General features: G+C 41.3%; 1 protein-coding gene across 2 annotated transcripts in view; it reads left to right on the top strand.

Annotated features, from left to right (window-relative positions):
* Positions 1-26,362, top strand: part of Grm3 (glutamate metabotropic receptor 3) — a 209,929-nt gene that overhangs the window by 164,528 nt on the left and 19,039 nt on the right. For both annotated transcript variants that reach the window (XM_075956362.1, XM_075956363.1), the window contains one exon: positions 19,953-21,019. In XM_075956362.1, the coding sequence (XP_075812477.1) occupies positions 19,953-21,019 (1,067 nt within the window). The remainder of the gene's footprint in view (positions 1-19,952; positions 21,020-26,362) is intronic.

Here is a 26,362-nt window from a genome sequence, read left to right as displayed (position 1 = left end):
CACAGCTTGGCTGGAGGTCAGTAAAGGACCAAGAAACATTTCTTAGCTTTTCTCCTATCTGTCAGGAATCAGTTGTGTCTCCTGAAGCCCCAGAACTCATGTGTTCATTAATCGATTCAGTTAATAATTAGTAAGACCTTACTATAGATTAGGCGTTGCACCTACACATTGAAGAAAGAAAATTGATACTCTCCACTCTCAGGGAAGTTCGACTCTACTAAGAATATGCAAATATATTTGTGACAACAATAGTGTGATACAGCTAACTGCAGTGGGTTGAACCTTGAACTCTGGTTGTTTTTCTTTGGGCTTCCATGATGCTATTCTCGGCAATCTTCCCAGAAACCTATGATCCCCTGCTCTGCATTTCTTGTTGGCTCTTTTTCTCTTACACAGTCAAAAATAATAATAATAACAGAAATTAAAAATAACTAAAATCCTAGTTTTCCTTCTACCCAATATTCTTATTTCATTATCATCAGTATTTTTAAATGAAAATCCATAATCATCTTTGATTCTTCTCTCTTAGTGCTACTTCAAAAGTTAAATCCTAGCTCAGCATTGTAGTGGACAACTCGAATCCTAGAGCTTGGGGAAGGGCATAGCAGAGGGCGGTCATTTTAAGGGCAGCCTGGGAGGTATGGTGAGATCCTGTATTAAGAAAAGACTAAAAACAAACAACCCAAATGTGCCCACTTTCTAACACCTTCATCCCTCACCCTAGGTATTCAATAATCTCCATTTCCTTTCTTATCTTCCTAGAGTTCATTCTTCACTTAGAACTAAGAGAAAGCTAGTAAAAACTAAAATCTCATCATAAACCCTGTTATCCTTTATAAAACAGGGAGAGCCAAGGCCTCGGTGGGTCCCCTTGCCCGTGGGAGACAGCAGCAGGAGAGAGACAGATACACCATGCAGAGAGAGCTGGGATAAAGAGTTTATTTAATGGGTTCTGGAAAGGGAAGAGAAGGGGAGAAGCGGGGAATAGAAGAGAGAGACAGGCCTCTCCAGAAGGACAGACAAGGAGAGCTCGCAGACTGGAAAGGAGGCTGGAGATCCACTTGCTTCAGCTGAAGGGGAGATTGGGAGTGGGCAGAGCTTGTCTCTTAAAGGGACAGGGTACATAGGTGACAAGTCAAGCCTGCAAATTACAACACCGAGTACTTCTCAGTGCTAAGAGAACAACATATAACCATATTGCCGGGATCCATAAAGCTATGAATCTATGGTTCGGTGTCCTTGAAACTCCATCCGTTTCTTTCCCTTCCTTCTCTATGCATCAACTACACCGGCCTTCTTTCATTCATCAACCATAGCAAGTGTGAACCTACTTTAAAATTCATGCTTCTTGTTCTCTCCAACTACAATATTTCTCCTCAAGAACATTGAAAGAGATGACTCCTTCTCATCTTGAGCAAAATATATTCCTAAAGAAGCATTGTTTGCTCACACCATTGAAGAATCCTCCCCACTACTTCTGCTTGTCAGTCTCAGAATCATTACATCATATATCCTTTTAATTTTTGTCTCAGTATATAATCTATAGAGCTGCTGGTTTGTTTAAAACTCACCAGAATATTTGGTACTGGGCAAGAATCACAAATATATTGTTCATTCTTCCAGTGCTAACATCTAGCAGGCATTTGATAAATAAATCATTGATCTGAGATAAGATCAAGAATGATGGGCATACAAAGGGATGCCATGTGTCACAAAATTTAAGGCTCAGCAAAAATAAGATACACCTTGAGACATAAATCAGAATTACACAAGGGGCAGAGACCCAGGCAGAGAAAAGTACATGAGCAAGCAGAGGCAAAACAACACGAAAAGCTCTCCAGGAAGAAATATTTGCCATTACTCCTGGAGCCAGCTTGAGAAGAATGGCCTCAGAGTGGAGTGGCCGGTACTCATGTGGGGAAGCAAGGAATGGGAATGATAATTAACCCTTTGCTAGAGGAACATAATTATTATCAAAGCACCAGTTTATTGTGCACTAGTTTTCGTGATAACAAAAATGCACATAAGGATTTTGTTCGTCTTTTGGTCCAGGGATCCTAACCTGGGTTTACCTGCAAGCAAGTGCTGTCCCCTGAGATACACCTCGATTCTCGCCGAGGAGTTTTGATAACTAGAGTGCCATAGCTAGTCGAGTTCTGGAGAAATAGTTCTGGCTGCAGCACGGAAGATAGTGATAGGTAGGGAAGCCAGGGATCTTAGTCAAAGGGGGTGGGGTGGGGGAACCAGTGATCAGGCTCAAAACAATGTCTTTCTCTGGAAGTACATAAATCTAGGTTTTCTAGTGTGTTTTGGTAAATGGAAGACATTAACGTTATGAAACTTCCTCTAAAACTTGAATTAAAGAAAAGGGTCTTCTAGCGTTTCCATACACCTCCTTTAACCTGATTTTTAAAATATATTTCTACTGTTTCTATTTGAAATTTTCACATATGAAGAATCTGACTATTTCATCCCCCATTGTCCTCATTCTCCTCCACTCTCACCGAAGCTTTTCTTCCAATAAGCCCCACTCCTTCTTTCTGTTCTTGTGTGTGTGTGTGTGTGTGTGTGTGTGAGAGAGAGAGAGAGAGAGAGAGAGAGAGAGAGAGAGAGAGAGAGAGAGGGAGGGAGGGAGGGAGGGAGAGAGAGAGAGAGAGAGAGAGAGAGAGAGAGAGAGAGAGAGAGACCCTCTGAGCAAAACTGTAGGTGATTTCATGAGCATGTGTTGAGATTATCTGTTTAACAGTTCCTGGAAATCTAACAGTGTCTAGATCACCAAAGAAAATCACACACACACGCACGCACAAACACACACACCATTAATCACCCATAGTCCCTCAGTAAGAAAAAAGCTTCATCTGTGACAAAATATTGAGGGCTCCTATTTTGGGCAGCTGTTGTGTATGTGATCACAGTCGCTGTAGTTCCTAAGTGCAAAGGCCATGTCGAGCCCCAAAGGCACTTTGACAGTACGCCTTTCCCTCTTTGTCTGTTACATTCTTCCCTTTCCCTCTTCGGAGATGTTCTCTGAGCCTCGGAGGGCACGATGCAAATGCTCCATTTAGAGATGAGGGCTCAGTTGTCTCTTATTCTCAGCTCTTTGGACATTTATGAGTCTCAGCATTAACTATTCCCCACTACCTACACACAAAAATGGTTTTATGAATATGAACGAGTAGCAGATTTTCCATTGATAGCCTAAGTCTTCCCCAGGCATGGGTTCTTAATCAGATTTACCGTAGCAGGTATGAGTTGCCTCTTGGGAAATGGGGCTCAAATCCAATAAGAATACATTGTATATATGCACAATAATTTTTCAGCTGTTGTACCAATGGACACATCCTGATTGACAGTGTGTTATTATACCTCATGATGCTCAGAGATTTGTGAAATTCTTGATGAAAAGACAATTATTTTTTATTTCAGAATTAAAATGCTAAATATGATATCAAAAATAATCCATTGATATGCTCTCAAAGCATATCAATTTATCCCGAAGCTAATTAACAGCATAAAAGCAACTATCACGTGCAGTCTAGACCCAGAAACAGGATGCGACATGCTTGATGCTGTTTCATGTCACAGACCTCATAGTGATCTTTAATGTGAATACCACTTTCCATGAAAACAACAGAAAAAAAATGAATTCCTCTTCAACGAACTCCATATAGAAACCTTCAAATAACAACCTGGGGATGACTTGGCCCAAGAGAAAAGCACTGTTTGCCATTCTTTTTTTTTTATATAAAGATTTAGCTGTTTTATTGTATATATAAGAATGCTTATCTGTGTGTGTGTATGCTTGGTTCGTGAGGAGGCCAGAAGGCAATAGTATCAGATCCCCCTAGAACTGGAGTTATAGACAGCTGGCTATCACCATGTGGGTGTTGGAACCAAACCCACATCCTCTGCAAAAGTAGCAAGTGCTCCTGACCACCACACCATCTCTCCAACTCCAATAAGTCTTTACTGTTCATTCACTACACACTTAATACAATACTTATTCTATATCGCTGCGACCACCAAATCATCGTGGGATAGTAAATCTCGGAGATGAACTCAGAAATCACCAAAGAAAGTTGAACGATCTAGAACAGGACTAGGAGAGGACAGAGCATGTTGTCGTTGAAAAAGACAAGTGCTAGAATCCTGGAGACCTCAGTCTGGGTACTGAAAGTTTTCACTTTCTAGTGCTCACATAACTCAAATTCATTCCTACTAAATCCCCTCATTTCTAAATTGTTAAAAAAGGATCCACATTATTAAGTTAAATTCTGCGGCATGGTGTAAAACACAAGAATAAATACTGGAAGGGGTGGGAACTCAGAGAAACACATAAGGGTCAAAAGGCGTGCCTATGACTTCTGGTTCCTTCCATGTATGGCAGACAGAATGAACTGTGGGGAAAATATGCAGAGTAGATTGAGTGAGGGCATGATGTAGCAAAAGGAAGGCTTATGAGAAAGGTGTCGGTATCTAGCAGATACCCAAATCTCAGTCAATTCCCAATAGCACCGAAATCCCAGAAACATAGCACAAGCAATTAGCAACAAAAGATGAAAGTCTGACGCCACAAAGAGGTGAGTTAGCTCTCTGGGTCCTCAGGTATATTCTGCTGATCATAGCTTCTCTTCTGGATCCCACACTCCTAAATCACAGTTCAGATCTCTGATCAAAACTGGGCAAAAAGTTTTGATCTCACCCAGTCTGCATGCGGATGACCCTTCAGCATCTGTCGCGGGTGCCTTTCCTGGAAGATGCATCTGCTTATGAAATGTATCCCCATGAGCTGCCTCAAGCAGCTCCAGTTTCTCCACTTGAAAGAGCACTTCACTTTACCCTGCAATTATCACAGCTGGAGAGGCTCGATGCCATTTGCTGAATTCGTGGGGTGAAAGCAGAAAGGAGCGAAATAGCTGTCATTATTTCTATGTCTCTATGCACATGTGGGAAGCAGAGGATCTAAGGAAACTTAATTTTTCACCTTTCCCCTTTCTTCTGCAATGATTTTTTGTAAATTTCTTCCTTCTAAAACCACACATTATTAGGCAAAGCGTTGAAAGGGGCTTTCCATTCATCCCAATTGCTACCTTAGAAATGGTATTACTTGGGCTTTCAATGAGTTGCTATACAGGGCATTCAAGAAAGACAATAATACATCCCAAAGCTGACAAAAGAAGTGGTAATCCAAGCATAATTTTGAAACTGTTGCAGGAACAGTATTGAAAACTGACCATTCCAGCAGCTACAGTTAGAGACGGAGAGACCTAGCCTAATGCTGTTCAGCTCCGCAGGATCAGGGGCAAAATCACCTCCAGAGGTCTGTGATCAGCAGCCGCAAAATAGACTAGCCTAAAAACTGAGGTTTTTGCAGTGCAATCACTCAGGGATGCTTGATCAAAGATGCATAATGTTTAAACCCTCAAATGCCAATTCACAGACCATCTTCATCTCTTCCAAAGATGCCCATTATTAGCTCTAAAGAGGAGGGGTAGAGACATGATTCAGTGCTTAAGAGTACTAGCTGCTGTTACCAAGGACCCAGGTTCCATTGCCAGCATCCATGCTGAACAGCTCACAACCACCTGAACTCCAGTTTCAGAAGATCTGACAGCCGCTTCTGGCTTCTGAGGCTACCTACGTGCACATGATGTTTATACAGACACCAGGCACAAACGAGTACACATAAATCAATTTATTTTTAATTTGTAAAAGTTTTTTAAAGTTTAGGTCTAAAGTGAAAAAGGCTTGTTATATTAAAAATAGTTTTTCTAAAAAATTCCCCTCAACTGAAGAATGGATAAGGAAAATGTGGTACATTTACACAATGGATGGAGTACTACTCAGTAAAATAATAATAATAATAATAGTAATAGTAATAATAATAATAAGACATCTTGAAATTTGTGGGCAAACGAACGGATCTAGAAAACATCATATTGAGTAAGGTAACCCAGACCCAGAAAGACAAATATCATATGTACTCACTCATAAGTGGCTTTTAGACATAAAGCAAAGAAAAACCAGCCTATAGTTCACAATCCCAGAGAACCTAGACAACAATGAAGATCCAAATCCCTACTGCAAACGCACATACACACACACACACACACACACACAGAGACATGCACACAGTCACACACAAACACACAGACACACACACACACACACACACAGAGAGAGAGAGAGAGAGAGAGAGAGAGAGAGAGATACAGACATGTACACAGTCACACACAGACACACACACAACAAAGAAAATAAGACAGTATATCTTAGACCAACCAGACCACTCCAATTTAAGTCTTTAGAGTTCTTTCCCTTTGAGTATACCATGTGTCTATTTTTCAGCCAGGATGTCCCTGAAAGTGCAGAGACACAAAGTCATGCATTCTTTCCTCTTCGTATCTATAGCTGAGATTATGCCCTGAAAACAAAGTCCAGTCACTTCCTCTAGCTTTTAAATGTGTGTGTGTGTGTGTGTGTGTGTGTGTGTGTGTGTGCGCGCGCGCGCGCGCGCGTGTGCGTTACCCAGATGTGGAAGAGGTAACCAGGCAAGATCTTTGCTTAAAGCTTTGTTCTATTACAAATGATTTCCACAAACTGTGGGAGAGTACAATGCTGCAAATATTATGCCCCGTGATCAGAGGCCAAGCAAATGTTTCTATTCACTGGAAAGAAATAAGTTCAGTCAGAAAAAAAAGTCAATGGTTTAGTGTAATTTAGGTAAATGAAGTCTACACTCTAAAGAACTGTTATGATTCAGATAGCAGTCACATGTACAGACTTACGCCATTTAGCTGGAGGGCAGACATCCAGCTGATGTAACACAGTGGTTGCTCACCCACAGACACAGTCCCCTCCCTCACTTACTCATTCACTCGTTCTTTCCACGAGTGTTTACTACGTGGTGGTGACAGTCACTCTCTCGGTCCACTCAACAGTTACCAAACAATCTCTGTATGTTAGACACTGACGTAAGAACTCTAACGTTCACAATATGTGCACATAAAACACACACCAAAAATGTGAAGTGACCACTTAGCAGTGAGGCTGAGCTGAGATCTCAGCGAAGGGACCAGGCTGTGGGGAAAGTAGCGTGCCACAGCGCCAGACTTGAGTGGACTGGAAACCCAGAGCAAATAAATATCGTATTGAGGTAAATCACAGTGGAGATCTATATTCAGGGCCCCAAATGCGCAGTAGAGGCTGTTATGGTCACATGTGGCATGTTTAGGTGTGTTCTCCATCATCGAGCTTCCTTGACAAATTTTCTCTCTCAGTTATACAAGAAAATCAAATTTAAAAATTTCTCTCTACATTTTTTTTTCTAACTAGAAGCATTTTCTTTCTGTCTTGACATTTTTTGGGGGAAATGACATCTCAGTTTTAGAATGTGTTCTTCCTAAGACATCATTTAAAGAGGTAGAAATTCAAATATGTTACCAAGAAAACTGTTCTCCAGGTGGGGAGCAGGCAAGAGCGTCACTTTCCAGCTCTGGCTGTGTCCAATTGTTCCAGTGGAGAAGGGAAGAAGCATTTTCTCTAAATGAAAGGACACCAGCGCAGGCATTTGAAGCTGTAGCATGTTACAAGTCAAACATTTCTCATATTTACTTGACCCCATTGCCTTTGTATTATATTTATTCCTTCATATTTGTATGTCTATGTACATGGTATGCATGCATGCATTTGTGTTTTGCGTTGGGGCATGTGTGTGCAGACGCATGTGAACGTATGTGTATGCATAAGGCAGAATTGAGATCAGTTGTCTTCCTGGACCCTCACTCTCTAATTTGTATATTGAGGCAAGGTCACTCATTGAACCAGAACACTCTGGTCTGACCAGTCCAGCAAGCCAGATTTCTCTGGGAATCCCCGGCCTCTGCCTCCCACGTGCTCGGACTGTAAATTAGGAAGCAGAGTGAACTCTAGTCCTCACGCCGGCTCCACGTGTTCTTTACCCACTGAACCTTCTCCACAGCCTCATGGCTCACAGCTCCATCTGAAACACAAGGGAGGTTAGCTTGCGCTCTTAAAAAGCTTATGATGTAGTTGATTATGGAAGAGTAATTATAAAATTCTTGCAGGAGAAAGTGCAAGTGAAAATGATAATCAGTGTCAAGGAAATGAAGTAGCATATAAGTGTGACAAGCTTTACTTGGGCCACCAACCAGCTCCCTAATAAGGACAGGGAGACGTAATACTAATTATGAACGCTCAGCCTTAGGTTAGGTTTGTCCCATCAGCTGTTATTACTTATTTTAACCTCTTTCTCTTCATCTACATTTTACCTCAGTTTTTTTTCCCTTTCTTTCATTCTGTATGTCCTACTTGCCTGCTTTCTCTGTGTCTGTCTGTCTGGCGGCTGCCTGGCTGGCTAGCCCTGGGCATCTCCCTCTCTTTGTTCCTGTTCTCTCTCTCCCAAGCCTAGAATCCTCCTCCTACTGTGCCCAACAGCTCTACCCATCCTTCTACTGCCTAGCTATTGGTCCTTCAGCTTTTAATTAGGCCAATCAGGTGCCTTAGGCAGGCATGGTGAAACAAATGTAACACATCTTTACATAGTTAAGCAAATGCAGCGTAAACAAATACACACCGCTTTATATAGTTATAGTAATATTTCACAACATGTATGAAATCGAAGAGAAGGATTGGTACTTCCAGTTGAGGACCAGGAATGGTGCAAGGAATGTATGTGCCGGTCTTGAAGGATGTTTTTTTATATTGAAGCACGGGGAGTATTGAATAAATTTGTACGATGAAAAGTACAAATTATCCTGCTTCGTGTGTTGGGAGAGGGGGGCGTTTAGATACCGTCAGGGATTATGAAGTTGTTAGAATGATAAGAGCGACATGAACCATATTACATAGGTCTGTGAAACTCAACATGATATGCAATTATGTACAGCGGAGCTCAGGGACATATCAGCTCACTGGACATAAAGCAACCTTAAATAAAGTAAATAAATTGAAATAAAATGAGATTATCCAAAAATGGATAATTATTATATGCACACATGTATGCATGTCATGATAACTTTTAAATCTTTTTCAAAACAGATTCCCAAATTAGGTGCTAAAAACTAATCCCTATACCCAGTAATGAAAACTATGTGCCGCCGTCAATCTAGGTTGATAGATCACAGATCTTTTTCTTTCATATGTGTCTTTTTATCTAAGAATACAAAGGACCGCTATCACTTAGTGCAACAGGAAAGTCATTTCGGCTGTGCAAAATGGCACAATGAGATGCTAGCATTGTGCTACCTTACAAATATTATGAGCAGCAGAAGAATTAGCTCAGCGGTTAGGAGCACCTGCAGATCTTACACAGGGCCAGAGTTTGGTTTCCAATATTCATTGCAGGCTCAAAATAGAAATTCTGGCACACAGAAAAGAGGAAGTTTTATAAAGGATAATTTCTTGTTTTGTTTTTTTTTCTCACTTGATTATTTCCAGGGACATGGAAACCCTTTTAGGGTGGTATAGGCTTGGAATTTCTTAGCAGTGGATATATATGCTTGGTGACCCGACAAAGCTCCTTGCAGTCTCCCAGTTCAACAATGCTGCCCCTCTGTGTAGACACTAAGCTATGCGGCAGTGGCTTAGAAGCGCATGGCAACCTGATGACGAACCAGCGTTCTGGCAGAAGTTATTAATTCCCCTTGTATTCTCCTTCCATGGTGCTACAGAGAGTCAAACGCGTGCATCCGACAGAACAGAAATTAATTTGTTTTACCCGTGAAAATGTACGTTCCCGCACAGTAAGCTGCTATACTTATCCTTGACACATTCATTCTCAAAGACTGAATAAAATTTCTGCTGCTCTGCTTTTCATATAAAGAAGTTTTGTGTGCTTTTAAAAGAAGGAACGCTCATTTTATTAAGTACATTCTTGGTACTGTCACTGCATTCTTCAGAACACGGGCTCTGCTACCAATTTTCATAGGCTTTGCAGTGCGGACTTACCGGGGCATCTCTGAGTGGGATTTTCCTGGCAGCTTACACCCTTTGTCCATTGCCAGTTTCATTCATTCCTGTACTTAGGTCAGTCTTCTGGAACACGAGGAAGTGATCTATGACAGAACAATGGAAGCTTAAGCCTTTGCTTGGAAAAGTCTCAGATATGTATTTATATATGTTTGCTTTAAAGAAAGTTGATTCCCTTTTCTCTGTTTCCTATACCTGTTCTCATGATGACCTAGCCACGCTAAAAATCCCAAGTACCAATTACATTTGCCTTCAAATTTGAATTTCTCTTTGAAAACTGAGCATGATTGACGAGTGTTGCAACATCAGATATGATCCTGGACATTTAGCGTTGTTCTGGAGCTAGACGTCACACAGAGGGAAGTCCTGGCAGAGACGACACTGGGGTTTCCTTAGCATCAGACATGATGCGTGTCAGCTCTGGAAGACTCGATGCCTCCCACGCCTGCCTCACGCAAGAGTGTGCGTCTTCTCCTGGATCTGACTGGAGATGTTCTTCTGGGTTGACTATCCAATGCTTGGAAAAAGGGAGCCATGAGTCATCTGTGGGGGGTGGCAGGAAGAAGGTGTCATGAACTCACTCATCTGAGGTTGTTGGTGAGTGGGGAAACGAGCAAGCTGGAGTTGGCTCAGTAAGAAGTGGTGCAGAAATGTAACAGTCATGGTTGAGATGCTGAGACCATAATATCCTTGGCAAGGCCATTTTCTGTCTACAATTTAGGAATTAAAATTTCCAAAGTCTATCTAGAAATCCAGACATATCTTGCCCTGAGTAAAGATCTCTGGTATTGTGGTTCTGATATTTGTTTTTAATGAGGGTGTGTATTGGATTTTGGGAGACCCTCAGCAGCATCCAGAGCCTCTTACTAGATGGCAATAGCAAGAACAGTCCTGTACCCTTACAGGGACTGCAGAATAGTATGTCAAAATGAAAGTGTCAAGGGGCTCATCTCATATAGCTGCTTACTACCAATCCTGAATCCCCAGCGCCCACATTTGAAAGGAGAGAGCCTACTCCACACGTTGTTATCTGATTTCCACACATGTATGTGCGTGCAAACCGCCCCCCCCACACACACATACACACAGAGAGAGAAATAAATAAATATACAAATAGATAAATAAAAAGACTTGAAATTTAAATAGGTGTCAAGAATTCTTCTCAGCCTCCTAATTAATTGGCCTGTGTTATTATTCAAAATGAGTATGATTTTAAAGACCCTGAAGTTATTTTAATGAGTTAATGATCAGTTTGGGAAACAATTAATGAAAACCTATTAAGTGCTCAGCATTGCCAGATGAATGAATTGTTTTCTTTGTTCTATAGACGTTCAGGATACCATGAAGACATGAGCACACAGTGACAATCTGACAATGCACTAAGATAGGTTTCTTTAAAGCTCAATTCAGAGCACATTGTCAGCACAAAAGACAGTTTGGCAGCCTAATGACATCCATTCTTTTGAAATGTGTTTGCACCTGAAGGTCTCACATTTTAGAACTGGATCATCGTAATCATAAGAGACATTAGATAGAAGGATGAAATCACTAGCTATCCGGATTTGAAAATTAGACATTGAGACATATTTTTTTTAATTTAGTTGTGATTAAAACTAAGACTTTATGCTTATTAGATAACTGTTAGGTACAAAGGTGGGCCACAGAGTGGCCAAAGGTATTTACCAAAACTTCATTTGAAAATTCCTCATGTCCAAAATAACATGGACATATAGAAAGGTAGGGAGGTAGGTAGATGATATATATGTGATATGTAGATATATAGAGATAGAAGGTAGATTACTGCAAATTAAATTTAAAAGAAAGAAAATCTAACATAGGTGAGATTATAAACGGGACTTCCTGATATGTTAATATATAGCAATAGAAGATAGATTACTGCAAATTAAATTTAAAAGAAAGAAAATCTAACATAGGTGAGATTATAAAAGGAACTTCCTAACATAATATTCCCAAGAGTTTGCCCTGGAACTGTAAGTCCAGGTGCTGTTCTCTGCGACACGGATGCTGAGAATCAAACCAGGTCCTCTGGAAGAACACTTAGTGCTATCAGCTGCTGAGCCATCTCAGTAACCCTTAGGAGTTTGTCAATAAAAGCTTCTCTGGTTGTCTTCCTGCAGATAGTTTCTATAGGAACTTTGTAGGTTCACAATAGCATCCTCTGTTTATAAATATATCATGCTAAAAATGCCCGGGAACTACCACTTCTGTAGCAACCATCCATTGAGGACAAATGAAGTTGTACCATCCAAGCTGACGCATGAGCGGTGGGATCGTGCCCCAGTTCCCCATTCTCCACTGTGTCCTAAAGGACCCACTGAGACGGTGACCTAGTTGTCACCAGTAATAACTTCCTCATCGGTGCATCCTGTTTGGAATTCTCCCCTTTTTTCCTTAGTTTTCTACTCCTTTCTTGTCTCGCAGATCAGCTGTTCATCTACTCAAACCTAAGAATTTCAGACAAGCAAACAATGTACTTTGATTGTATTCATAGCTCATCATATGGTAAAATACTTGCTAATGTCTAAAGTGAACAAACAGCCAGGCATGCACCGTGGTGAATATCCAAAAGCCCGGCACCCAGACAGCTAAGCCAGCAGAATTGTGAGTTGAAGGCCAATTTGGGCTGTGTAATCAGACCCAGTCTCAGACGAGTAAAATAGCAGGAACTAACTATATCTTCTCATCAATGTGTGAAAAAAAACTCACAAAATTTTAACCAAAAGATAGACAGTATCAACTAATACTTGACGATATCATCATTTAAATGAGCTTCAATATCAGGCAAAAATAGCACGTAGTTGAAGATGAATTACATTTCCCCTCCCAAAAGCTATGTTAAATTCATAGCCCTACTTCCTCAGAATATAACCTTATTTGGGAACAGAGTCTTAAGGTTATAACGAAGTAAAAATGAGTTCACTAGTGTGGATGCCAATAGAAAGGAAGGCTCGATCACAAATGCTAGATACAGGAAGAGTACACTGCATTTGTTCAAAACTGAGCGACGGATCTGCAGGCAAAGAGACGCGAGATTTCAGGGAAGCTACACCATATAGAAGGAAGGACTGAAACAGACTCCCCTGCACAGTCCTCAGGAGGAAGCCAGCCTGCTAACCCTTGACTTCAGGCAACTGGGAAACAATAAACCGGTCATTTCAAGCCACCCTTTGTGCCGGTTTGGCTATAGCAACTCTAGCATACTGGTGTGCTCACATCAGAGATTAGGATGGGGGCTGCCTTTGAGGAAAAGAAGAGTCGAGTGATTAACAGGAACAAAGGAAGAGGAAATAAATACCTTAATAGTCGTAATGGAATATTTGTGTGTTCACTTGTAGTGGACTTCTTTATACTTTATATAATGTTATTACATAATTACATTTCAATGAAAGGGTTTTAGAGCTAAGCACCATTAAATCACACACAGAAGAGTCACTATCTACAAAATGAAAAGGGCCAGAGTCTGGTGAAAAGGGCAGGAAAAGCGTGCTGGTAGATTCAGCTCACCTGAAGGAGGGTTCTAACCAGCCAGTGAGCACTCTGATAGCTAAAATGAGCAAAACCCGCTGGGGCTGAGGTCCCACCTCTTTGCACCTGTTCCTGCTTTTCCTACACCTTGTCTCTTCATTCCCAGCCTTAGTCTAGAACTAGATTACTTCCTCCTGCATCGAGCTCAAGCAGTCTTGGCAGTGCTGTGGAATCCTGAGAGGCAGGCTCTGAAACCCGTCCTCGAAGCCTTGACATGCTGACTCCTCAGGAGTCCCGCTCAGAAGCCCCTGCTCCTCGTGTCTTCTCTCAGACACTTCCACTGTCCATGTTAGGGTCTAGTTGAACATTCCCCATAGGGTAGACTGAGTCCAGGGACTAAGGGGCACTGGACCCCAGCTGCTCTTCTCAGTTGATAACCACAAGAATTGCCTGAAGCATCCAAAGGTGAATTCCTGACAGCCAGAGCTTCATTCATTGTTTCTAGTCTTCTTGCTGCATGATATTTATAAAAGAGTTGGTCTGCTCTAGCCCAAGGAGCTTGGCTTATTCACCTTTGACCTCTGCCACAGTCTGTGGAGGGAGATGGTGTTTTCTTCCTAACCTTGACTTTACTGCAATTCATCAGATAGGTTCACAGCCACATAGTGAGGCTCCAGGTTTACAATTAGAGACACGATGCTGTCAGTAGCTTTGCGATCTTAATTAGTATTTAGCAATGTGAACCTGGGCAGTGGAGGTGATGTCACTTTCCTGAAGGCCTCCTAGGAGCTGGATTATTGTTTTACCTTGATTGGAGTACTGAGAGAGAGAGAAAAAAATGAACCAATTTAATTTTCTCTTACCATTGCCCTGTGGTGTTTCTAAGAAATAGTCTTGACTTATCTCTATCAAATGGGTCCTAAGGGGGCTGGTTGCCTTGGTACTAAAACTTACAAATAAGTCCACTTGGAACGGGGGTCAGTGCTAGTTGGCTAATGAGCTACTCCAAAAACCACTGTCTTGACCTGAGGCCATTCAGTGTCTGAAAATGAAGAACTGACTTTGCAATCTTAGAGGAAGATGGGGCTAGAAATTGGGTTAGGAAAAGGTAGTAGGTTTTTTGTTGTTGTTGTTGTTGTTTTGTTTTGTTTTTTTTTTAAAAAAAAAGGATTCCACCTTCCTGTTTGTTATTCTTTCTCTGCTTTAGTGTGGATTCTTTCAGGCTGTTGCAATACAATGAAGGGTGAAGTGATTTATTTTCCATATCGAATGTGCTCGCTCCCGCAGTGAGATCCCACTTGAGAAACAGCAAGTCCCCCAGGTTTCCCACACTAAAGAGCTAGGCGATTGATTGCTTGAGAATCGTGGTTCTGGTTCACTGGGTCTTAACTATCTCCCTAGAGAGTCATTTGACCTGGAGGCAACGCTAACTGTATCCGGAAGGTGACAGAAAGAATTCACAGGGGCTTCGGCTGTCCTGCTACCCCAAGTCACATCAGGACAGGAAGGTTTGCTTTGTGCACTATCAAGGCCATTGTTGTCTTGGAAACCATTGTTCCCAGACAGGACTACCCTCACGTGTGGAGTATATCTCAGATGTGGTTCACCTTTCTCTTCTCGAATCTCCTTTGTTCCTCTTCCTGCTGGTACAAACGCAGCACTCTGTATTTCAAACTAAAGAGCCAGCACAATGCTGACAATGAATTGCGGTAGGATTTTTAAAGTATTTATTTGAGAAACTGTAAGGTGATTTTTTGAGTTTCAGGATTCAGACCGTATACTGTATTTTGTTATATGTTTTATAGTTTAACAAATTTAGAAAAAGGTGAGTTTTCATTAAGGAACAATTTCTACTAGGGAGATGGTTTGATCAGTAAAGTATCAATGGTGAATGCAAAATAACCTGAATTCAACCCCCCAGAATTCAACACACCTGTAATCCCAAAGCAATAATCCCAGTGTTGGGGAGGCAGAACCAGAAGCATCCCCAGGACGACCTAGCTCCAGGGTCAGAGAGAGATCCTATCTCAAAATATATGATGGAGAGGAATTAAGGAAGATCACTGCTCTCTACTTCTGCCCTCCATACATGAACAACTGTGTACACACAAACATGCATTTACATACACACTATTCCATTTTAATTGTAGAACTTCTTATCAAAATTAAATATGTACAGATGCATGTGAATATAGCGCACTTAAGAGAAGAACAAAAATCTCTTCCCTTGCTTTCCCCACGCGCGGTCCACCACCTACACATGTGCACTTCTCCAGTTCTCCTCTTCGCTGGAAAGCAAAGTGATCCACTTTTTATGCTAGCCCCTTCTTCCTCCTGACATTTTGAACAAACCCTGAGAGGGTTTTTTTATATTCATACTTACCTGAAATTCTGTTTTTGCTATATCTTTTCACAAAGCTGACTCTTTGTGTGTTTGTATGTATTCAGGCACACGTTTATGGGGGTGCACATGTGTAAAGTCCAGAGAATAACCTCAGCTGTCATCCCTTAGGAGCTATCCACCGTGTGGTTTTGAGGCAGGGTCTCTCACTAGCAGAGTTGATTCTTGTTCTCTGAACATCCCTTTGGAAGACTTTCTCATCTGTCTCATAGATGACGTATTTGTGATTGCATAGCATATATGAGTAGTAATAATGCATCTACATTATTCAAAATTTAAACTAAAATAAAACTATAGTAGCCCCCTTTGCCACCAGTCTGTTTACTTTCCAGCTCCTAGCCAGTGTGGCCACTCTCTGTACTTATCATTCTTGAGCTAATCAGCATAGAAAAGGAAAAGTAGCAGGGCCCGTTATGTTCCCCACCCCCATTAACTTTGGGTTTCTTTTTCTAATGTGTCCTCATTCTTCTCACAGCTGTGTAACATTTCATTTGTTATTAATGAACCCAACTATGAATGACTGGTCATTTTCAAGTCTTTCTGTTGTAAAGATCCTTCAGTAAACACCAGCCTAACTGATCTGTAGAATGAAGTCCTCCAATGGAAACTGCTAAGCCAAAACGCGGGTGCAACTGTACTTTTGAGAACATTCGGACCAGTTGCCCTCCTTTGGAGGTATACTGTTGGTTCCGTTTGCTGTCCTCCACACTGTCTGAGGTTTCTCCGTTGTTGCCTATTGTGCTCAAGATTTTTCCTGTGTTTTAATTCTTTAACTGGTAGAGAAAATGAATTGAGACCTGATCAAGACTCCATACTGTATCAATTTAAAGCTACCTGGTTTTATTTCTAATGTTTCTGGAGGCTAGATGTCTAAATGGATTTCACTGACGTAAAAGCAATGTGTTGGCCAGGCTGTATTACCTCTTGAAGGCCCCACAGGGCCTGTTTTATTTCCTTTCCAGTTTTTATTGTCCACCCAGGTTGGCAGCTCCTTTAGAGCCAGTAGTGGTGAGCTCCATCTTCTGTATCTATCACCCAGGCACCTCCTTTAGAGGCAGTGGCAGTGAGCTCAATCTTCTGTATCTGTCACCCAAAACCCCTGATCCTTCTGCAGAATTCGGAGCTGGGTCAGGTGTTACTGGGCTCACCCATATAAAGCAAGATATCCTTATGTCAGTTAAAAGCAATCTGAATCCCAACTTGAATTCATCTATGTTGTCTGGCATAGCTTCGAAGTCTTCGAAGAACTATTATTTGACCTTTGGAAGTTTGCATTTTTCTGCAGTTTGACTAATGTTGAACCTATTTTTTATGTTTAAGAAAATTAGGTTTTTTTGTATGATAAAATAGCTACTCAAATCCTTTGGCCATTTTCTAAGGGTTATTAAGTTCCTTTTTATATTGGAAATTTGTACATTATCTCAATACCATTTGAAGCTTGCATTATCGTTTCTCACTTATGCTTCAATGTTCATATTTATTGGTTTGGGAAGTTTGCACGTGTGCACATGTGTGGGGTGCATGTGTATATGAGGGTTCACAGGCATGTGTGTGGAAGCGAAGATCAACCAGGGTTCATCAAGAACCATTCATCTCGATATTTAAGGCAGATATTCTCCCTGGGACCTGGCAATCACCCATTAATCTGGGCTGGTTAGTCAGTGAACCCCAGGAATCATCCTGTCTCCTGCTCCCCAATGCTGAGATTATGAATTCCACCAGGATGCCAGTTTTTTGCATTATTGTGGTTTTGGTTTTTGTGTGTTTGTTTGTTCTTCATTTTCAATAGCCTTTGAAAAGGACTTTTTCCACTCTGATATTAGTATGCTCTTTTTATTTCTAGAACTTCTATGCCTTTGTTTTTTTCCACATAAAACTTTGATCTTTTCAAAATTTATCTAGGCATAAGTAATGAGGTACAGAAAATTTCATTTTTTTCCCAGCTGATTAAACATTTACTTAACAATGTGTATGTAAGACCTTCACTTGTCTCAGATACCACCATTAGCATTTATTAGGATGTAGTAGGCCTATTTATGGGTATCTTATTCTACTCTCTTGGTTTCTCTCCATAAGTATGAGTAGTAATTCGGCCATAATAGTGTATATCTATGAATCACCCAAACAGACACAATCTTCTTCTAAGGAAAAAGTAGCGACTAATAGTATGAAATGGAAAATACACAACAGATCAGCCAGTGTGGAATAAAAATAACGAGCACATAGTCACTTACTGAGCCTGGTCCCGAATGAAAATTCAATCTTCAGCTGCATCTTGAAGACAATTGCAAAGCAATTACTACAAGACAGCACACATATGTAGGAGAGGTAAGCAGGCTAGATGAGAAGCTGTAAGCTGAGTAAAAACTCCCTCTTCAGCACAGTGTCTGCACACCTACGGCTCAGGGACTGTTACAGAAGAGTGAGCAGAAAGCCTATAAGAGCCAGAATATCAGAGGTCATGCATGTCTCCTACAGATGACATGGAAGCTATATCCATGATACCGCACCAATGTGGTTACCAAAACAAGACCTAACAATAACAGCAGCAATGAGACAAGCTAATATGAAACGAGGAGATTTTACTGGGCCTCACCCGCAGACAAAGCGCTACAGGGAACTAGTGACTGACTGCTGAGAATGATAGAATTACTCTTTTCAGGGATGAGTCCCTGAATCAGGTATTCAATGCCAAGTAGTCAGCCCTGAATTCTTTACATACAAGCAATGCGGGTTGTAGTTATATATATTTGTGTGTGTGTGTGTATGTGTGTGTATGTGTGTGTGTGTATGTGTGTGTGTATGTGTGTGTGTATGTGTGTGTATGTGTGTGTATGTGTGTGTGTGTATGTGTGTGTGTATGTGTGTGTGTATGTGTGTATGTGTGTGTGTGTATGTGTGTGTGTATGTGTATGTGTGTGAGAGAGAGACAGAGAGAGACAGAGAGAGACAGAGACAGAGAGATAGACAGAGAGTATATAACAATAGCCAGAGAAGTGGGGGCCATGATTTCGATTTCATAGTAAGTAAAAAAGGAACATGGGAAAGGCTGGAGGGAGAAGACATAGAAGACATGAGGAGGGTTAGAGAGAGGAAAGGGAAAGAGGAAATAATGTAACTATATTTTAATTAAAATTAAAAACTCTTAAGGAGAAAAAGCTTCCCCTCTCAGTTCATAGTCTCCATGGAGCTCTTCAGTATAATATTTCTGAGACGTTTAATAAATGCAAAACAGGATGTAATAATAATACATTGTATAGAAACTTATTTTAGGAGTTTAGACACATGGTCAGCGACAGTTGAGAAAAAAGAAGCTTGGGTGTTCAGACCAGCTGCTCTCCAGGTCTTCCCAAAGGTGAAGCAAAAGGACAGGATGGAGAACATCTCATTGTTTGAGATCGTCCCACCCCCTACACTGGCAGTAAAGCTCACTTGCAAATGTCCTGCATACTGTTGTGTGCATAAGATACCTCAAGATGCTGAGGTAAGAGAACTGCTGTGAATTGGGCTACACTATATGCCAAGAACTTCAGAATGACTACAAATACATTTCAATTTTTTCCTATACTAATCATCAGAAATGTTTAAATGCATGTGTTATATATTTATATTGCGATCTCATTTGAAGGAGAGAATTTTTGCTATTAATTTTATGTTGTCATGAATATAAATAAGATGGTAAAAAATTTAGTGGTTGTATATACAAGTATGAAACGAGACATTCAGTTCTGCCAGATCCCCGTTACAAAGATTTCAAGCAAATAGCACTTCCCATCACAGAGTACAGCGTCGCATGCTCCTGTGAAGTGGCGCTGTGTGATGTTCATTATTATCACTGGCACTTGGCACCCGTTAGACACGCGGCAATCCTAAGTGAGTAACCTTATGAATGCATAAGCACTCTGGAAGCTTTTGATGTGTGGCTTTCGACGGTAAGTAATAAAGTGTGTCAGCCTGGGTAACGCTAGTCCCTGCTCCTTCAGTTCTGCTGAGTGTATGGCAAAAGGAATTGACTAACGACATAGGAGACACCTAAACACGTGTTCTTTTCTTGTCTTCATTCTATGTATCAAAGCTCCGTTCAACCCGAATAAAGGAGCAGACAGCATTGTAAAGTTTGACACTTTCGGAGACGGGATGGGAAGATACAACGTGTTCAACTTCCAGAACGTGAATGGAAAGTATTCCTACTTGAAGGTTGGTCACTGGGCAGAAACTTTATTTCTAGACGTAGACTCTATCCACTGGTCCCGAAACTCAATCCCCACTTCCCAGTGCAGCGACCCCTGTGCCCCCAACGAAATGAAGAATATGCAGCCAGGGGATGTCTGCTGCTGGATCTGCATCCCTTGCGAGCCCTACGAATACCTAATTGATGAGTTCACCTGTATGGATTGCGGGCCTGGCCAGTGGCCAACGGCTGACCTTTCTGGATGCTACAATCTTCCAGAGGATTACATCAAGTGGGAGGACGCCTGGGCAATAGGCCCAGTCACCATTGCCTGCCTGGGTTTCATGTGCACTTGCATAGTTATAACTGTGTTTATCAAGCACAACAACACACCCTTGGTCAAAGCATCAGGCCGAGAACTCTGCTACATCCTGTTGTTTGGAGTGAGCCTGTCCTATGGTATGACATTCTTCTTCATTGCTAAACCATCACCTGTTATCTGCGCATTGCGCCGGCTTGGGCTTGGGACCTCCTTCGCCATCTGTTATTCGGCTCTGCTGACCAAAACAAACTGCATTGCTCGCATCTTCGATGGTGTCAAGAACGGCGCCCAGAGGCCAAAATTCATCAGTCCCAGTTCTCAGGTTTTTATCTGCCTGGGTTTGATCCTGGTGCAGATTGTGATGGTGTCTGTGTGGCTTATCTTGGAGACTCCAGGCACCAGAAGATACACCCTTCCAGAGAAGCGGGAGACAGTCATCCTAAAATGCAATGTCAAAGATTCCAGCATGTTGATCTCTCTGACCTACGATGTGGTCCTGGTGATCCTATGCACTGTCTATGCTTTCAAAACAAGGAAATGTCCTGAAAACTTCAATGAAGCCAAGTTCATAGGCTTCACCATGTACACCACCTGCATCATCTGGTTGGCCTTCCTCCCAATATTTTATGTGACATCGAGCGACTACAGAGTAAGTCTTTGACTGCTTCTATCTTTTCCTTAATTTGACTTTCTTCTTTCCTTTGTTCTTTTTTTATTTTTCTTAAAAGTTTCCACCTCCTTGTCCGCTATGTTCAGCAAGTCCGGTTTTATCCCAGGCTTTTTCAGACCCGGGCCAGCTGGCCTTGGTGAGTTCCCGATAGAACATCCCCATTGTCTCAGTGTGTGGGTGCACCCCTCGTGGTCCTGAGTTCCTTGCTCGTGCTCTCTCTCCATCTGCTCCTGATTTGGACCTTGAGATTTCAGTCCGGTGCTCCAATGTGGGTCTCTGTCTCTGTCTCCTTTCATCGCCTGATGAAGGTTAATATTCAGGAGGATGCCTATATGTTTTTCTTTGGGTTCACCTTCTTATTTAGCTTCTCTAGGATCACAAATTATAGGCTCAATGTCCTTTATTTATGGCTAGAAACCAAATATGAGTGAGAACATCCCATGTTCCTCTTTTTGGGTCTGGCTTACTTCACTCAGGATAGTTTTTTCTATTTCCATCCATTTGTATGCAAAATTCAAGAAGTCATTGTTTTTTACTCTAATATGTATATATTCCATACTTTCTTCATCCATTCTTCCATTGAAGGGCATCTAGGTTGTTTCCAGGTCTGGCTACTGAGAACTCAAGAACAATGGCAATAGGTTTTTAATCCTACTGCACGTACTGGCTTTGTGGGAGCCTAGGCAGTTTGGATGCTCACCTTACTAGACCTGGAGGGAGGTGGGTGGTCCTTGGACTTCCCACAGGGCAGGGAACCCTTATTGCTCTTTGGGCTGACGAGGGAGGGGGACTTGATTGGGGGAGGGGGAGGGAAATGGGAGGCGGTGGAGGGGAGGAGGCAGAAATCTTTAATAAATAATTAATAAAAAAAGAAAAAGAAAAACAAATAAAAAAATTTTCACCTCCTCCCTTTTCTCTTCCCCTCCCCCCACACCCCCTCCTCCTTCCTCTCCAGTCCAAAGAGCAGTCAAGGTTCCCTGTCCTGTGGGAAGTCCAAGGTCCTCCTGCCTCCATCCTGTCTAGAAAAACGAACATCCAAACAGACTAGGTTCCCACAAAGCCAGTACATGCAGTAGAATCAAAACCCAGTGCCATTGTCCTTGGCTTCTCAGTCAGCCCTCATTGACAGCCACATTCAGAGAGTCCGGTTTGATCACATGCTCCATCAGTCCCAGTCCAGCTGGCCTTGGTGAGCTCCCATTAGATCAGTCCCACTGTCTCAGTGGGTGGGTGCACCCCTTGCGATCCTGACTTCCTTGCTCATGTTCTCCCTCCTTCTGCTCCTCATTTGGACCTTGGGAGCTCATTGAGCCTATAATTTTTGATCCTAGAGAAGCTAAATAAGAAAGTGAACCCAAAGAAAAACATATAGTTATCCTCCCGGATATTGGAAGTAGACAAGATTGCCAGGCAAAAATTGGGAGCTTGGGGGTGGGGGTGGGGTGGGGGTAAGGGAAGATGGGGAGAGAGTAGGGAGAAGGGGAGGATGGGGAGAGCTTGGGGGAATGGGACAGTTGGGATGGAGGAAGGATGGATATGGGAGCAGGGAAGTATATATCTTAATTAAGTGAGCCATTTTAAGGTTGGCAAGAGACTTGACTCTAGAGAGGTTACCAGGTGTCCAAGGAGATGTTCCTAGCTTGTTCCTTGGGCAGCTGAGGAGAGGGAGCCTGATATGGCCCTATCCTATAGCCACACTGATGAATATCTTGAATATCACCATAGAACCTTCATCTGGCTTGGATGGAGATAGAGACAGAGACCCACATTGGATCACCGGACTGAGCTTTCCTTTGTTCTTTTAACTTAGCAATGCTTTGCTGGGTAGGGGTTAGGGTAGATTCATTTTATTTCATCTCAAGAAAGAATCAAATAATTACAAATGCCATGATTAACTCCAATATGATATGAGAAAATTAATTCTCTATGCTTTAAGACACTTAATTAGTGCTTAGTTTGCTCAGAGCACTCTGCCAGGCACAGAGGGAAAGATAGATATAACTGGAGGGCCATTCAAGTAGTTTATAATCTAGCGAGGAATAAAACATAATACATACACATAAAAGTGTCTTAATTAAATTTAAAAGGCAATTGACAAGAGAATGATACTTAATCACTAAAACCCTAATGAGAATACTTGAAATTAGACACGAGAGGCTGTATATAATAGATGCATGTATAAACTAAAGTATCACTGTAACATTAAGTCAAGATCAGAACAGAGATCTAAAACTTTTATTCATGCTTTAGAACTTCCCTGCGATTGATTAAAATACAGTCTGTTGTGCACTTTCTAAGCCTTTAGTTATGTATACAAATATACCGTGTCTAATTATGAGTGTCTATGTACCGTTGAACTGCTAAAACCTTTATCACACGCGTAGGCATAACCTAATTAAGTCGTTATTTATAGAGTTCCAATTTATGGACTGCCATATAATTACCATCTCTTGTGGGGCTGATGTCATCATCCCGTCATGATTTCACAAGTTGTTGAGCCATTGATGAGTTAATTTTGCTGTAGTAATTCTAACTCTGGTGTCTTCCGTGAGCCATAAGATTTACTCTCTCGGGGCTGGGGAGATGGCTCAGAGGTTAAGAGCATTGCCTGCTCTTCCAAAGGTCCTGAGTTCAATTCCCAGCAACCACATGGTGGCTCACAGCCATCTGTAATGGGGTCTAGTGCCCTCTTCTGACCTGCAGGCATATACACAGACAGAATATTGTACACATAATTAATTAATTAATTAATTAATTAATTAATTTACTCCCTCTTCCCACCATTGGTTTCTATTCTATTTTCTAAGTCATCATAAATTAGTTTTCACAGGCCTGTTTCCTTGCTGTACCATGATTTTACAAAAGGAAGTAGTAAAAGAGCATTCCCGAATCTTCTGTTTGCCAGTAATTACAACATTGCCCCAAATATAGGAAACCACATCTCAGAAGGAAGACACAGCAAATCCCAAACCTCAGGCATGGAAAACCAAACAAGCAAGCAAGCAAACACCTTAAAGGTGTTTTATGGCACATCGTGGTATGTATTATTAATAGAAATAGATTACATTCTTGAGGGTATAAAAAGGTATATTTTATTTGTTCTCCACACAAGCAGGTAAGCGGCAACATGTGCTTATTAATTTATCATTCTATAATGCTTTCATATTTCAACACATGTTATGGACATATACATACCATTATTAATCTTAATATGCTATGTGAAAATTAATTCAGGTTTTAAAATACATATATCATGTGCTTTAAGATATATATATATGTATATACAATTTCCACCAATTAAAATGATTTTTTAAAGGAAGAAAAAAACCAAGAGCCTGAAAAAGGCTACTGTCTCGAGTTCAAATTATTCTCAACTATATGCATGAAACTTATGGACTTCATACAATAATAATCAGTACAAAAGCGAACTTAAGTTCAATGTTAGAGTAATTGTCAGGTTTTTTTTAATGCTAAGATATTTAAGCATTTATTTATTCATTTTAAAATTTTAAAAATCTTTAAGAGAAGTAGTATCACAATTTAATAAGCAAAATTAAAGGCAAAATATATGAAAAAAAAGAGTTTGAACATTCAGAATTTCAGAATAAAACAGAGAAGTATTACAAATATTTTTAAAGCCCCTATCCCTAGCTGTTGTCCTTATATATACACTCACCCCATAGATCAGCATGGACAACTGATTTTTTTTTCCTTTGAACTGTCCTGGAACTAACTCTTGTAGACCAGGCTGGCCTCGAACTCACAGAGTTCTGGCCACCTCTGCCTCCCAAGTGCTGGGATTAAAAGTGCCCACCGCCTGGTTGGGCAGCTGACTTTTTAATGTTGTTACTGTATTGTCATTAGTGAACCTGGTTTAGAGTATCAGGAACCAGTGGGATGATAACCATGTTGAGTTTCAACTTCTCATACTCAAAAAAGCTGCCTTAAAGTAAAGCAGAAAATGTTACCAAAATTTTGATCTTACTAGAGAAGTTAGCGTTTGTTTCTCATGCACCAAAACTTGAGTTTGCCCCTTGTATGATAGCAATATGGTAGAGTACTAACTAGATAGAATCGCTGGAGATACCAGAAATTTCACCGCACTGCAGAAGTCAACAGTAAATATGAACAGGCTAACTGTGAGAAGACAAGGTGGGGACTGCAGATGTGACCCTGGAATTCCGATAAAGTTCAAATACAATAAAATCCAAATATGCCCAGGTTGATAATCTTGAAATTTAAGTAAATATAGCAAATCACCAATTATTTTTAAAGAACTGTCAGCCAATTTTGTTGGTGCCCATTGCACAATATCTACTGTTGAAGGCGTAAGTCACAAACAATCCCACACCAGTTTGGAACTATGATTAATAGAATGGTTATTTATTTAAGAGGGAAAAACTTACAGATCACCATCCCAGACAACAGCCCTCTGCGCAATCAGGAAGGGCACCTAATCGCTGGAAGGGGAGCCCGAAGCCAGAAAGAGAGCGCAGAGAAAAGTGGCGACTTTTTTTTTTAAAGAGAGAGACCACGCCCCAATGGGCTGGTATCTCAGCGGCTATTGGCTGAAAAAGCTGAAGGAGCTCCCGCAACATACTGTAGAATGAGAAGCAGCCAAGCCCCCAAATTCTACAAGCCAGCCAGAAGAAACCGCCAACACCAGCACTGTCGTGCAGAAATGTGTTAGGGTAGAAAGGCGTGGACAGCTATAGTTTAATACATAACCCAAGAGTTATTTGATCTAAGAGGTTGGCTAGGAGATAAACCACGTAGGACTTTGTAGAATGTAGAAAAGAATATAAATTTTATTTTCTATAGAAAAGGAAACCATTGGAAGATTTTTTTTTTTTTTTGGTGACTGAAATTATGGTCTCATACTACAAAGGCAAAATTAGGGAGAGTGGTTAGCTTGCTTGGTAGGACAGAGGCTGTGGGAGCTGCATCCAAGTGGTAATATTTGAGAGGGTTAGAAGTGGTAACCTGCCACAGTGCCAGGGACAAGGCAGAGCCCATGTAACTACCGGTTCAGATGCAAAGGACTTTTTTCACAATCACGGCAGCAAGTAGGGTCAACATGTATGTAGGACCCCCAGGGTCACCTGAATTTGCCATGATTGAGACGGGCCCGCCTTCCCTGACTTGATTGAATATACCGAAGCACAGCACTGTTAATGAGCCCATTCCAGTTTAATTCTTGTGCTCATCACAAATGTCAGCATTATTTCTGATTTTAAAAATAAAGCAATAAGGACCAGAGAGATTGTTCAGTGGTTAAGAGCACTGACCGCTCTTCCAGAGGTCCTGAGTTCAATTCGCAGC

Source organism: Microtus pennsylvanicus, chromosome 22, assembly GCF_037038515.1.
Source record: "Microtus pennsylvanicus isolate mMicPen1 chromosome 22, mMicPen1.hap1, whole genome shotgun sequence".
Classification (NCBI taxonomy): Eukaryota; Metazoa; Chordata; class Mammalia; order Rodentia; family Cricetidae; genus Microtus; species Microtus pennsylvanicus.
The sequence above is the reverse complement of the archived record's forward strand: the minus strand, read 5'-3'. Positions and strand labels throughout refer to the sequence as shown.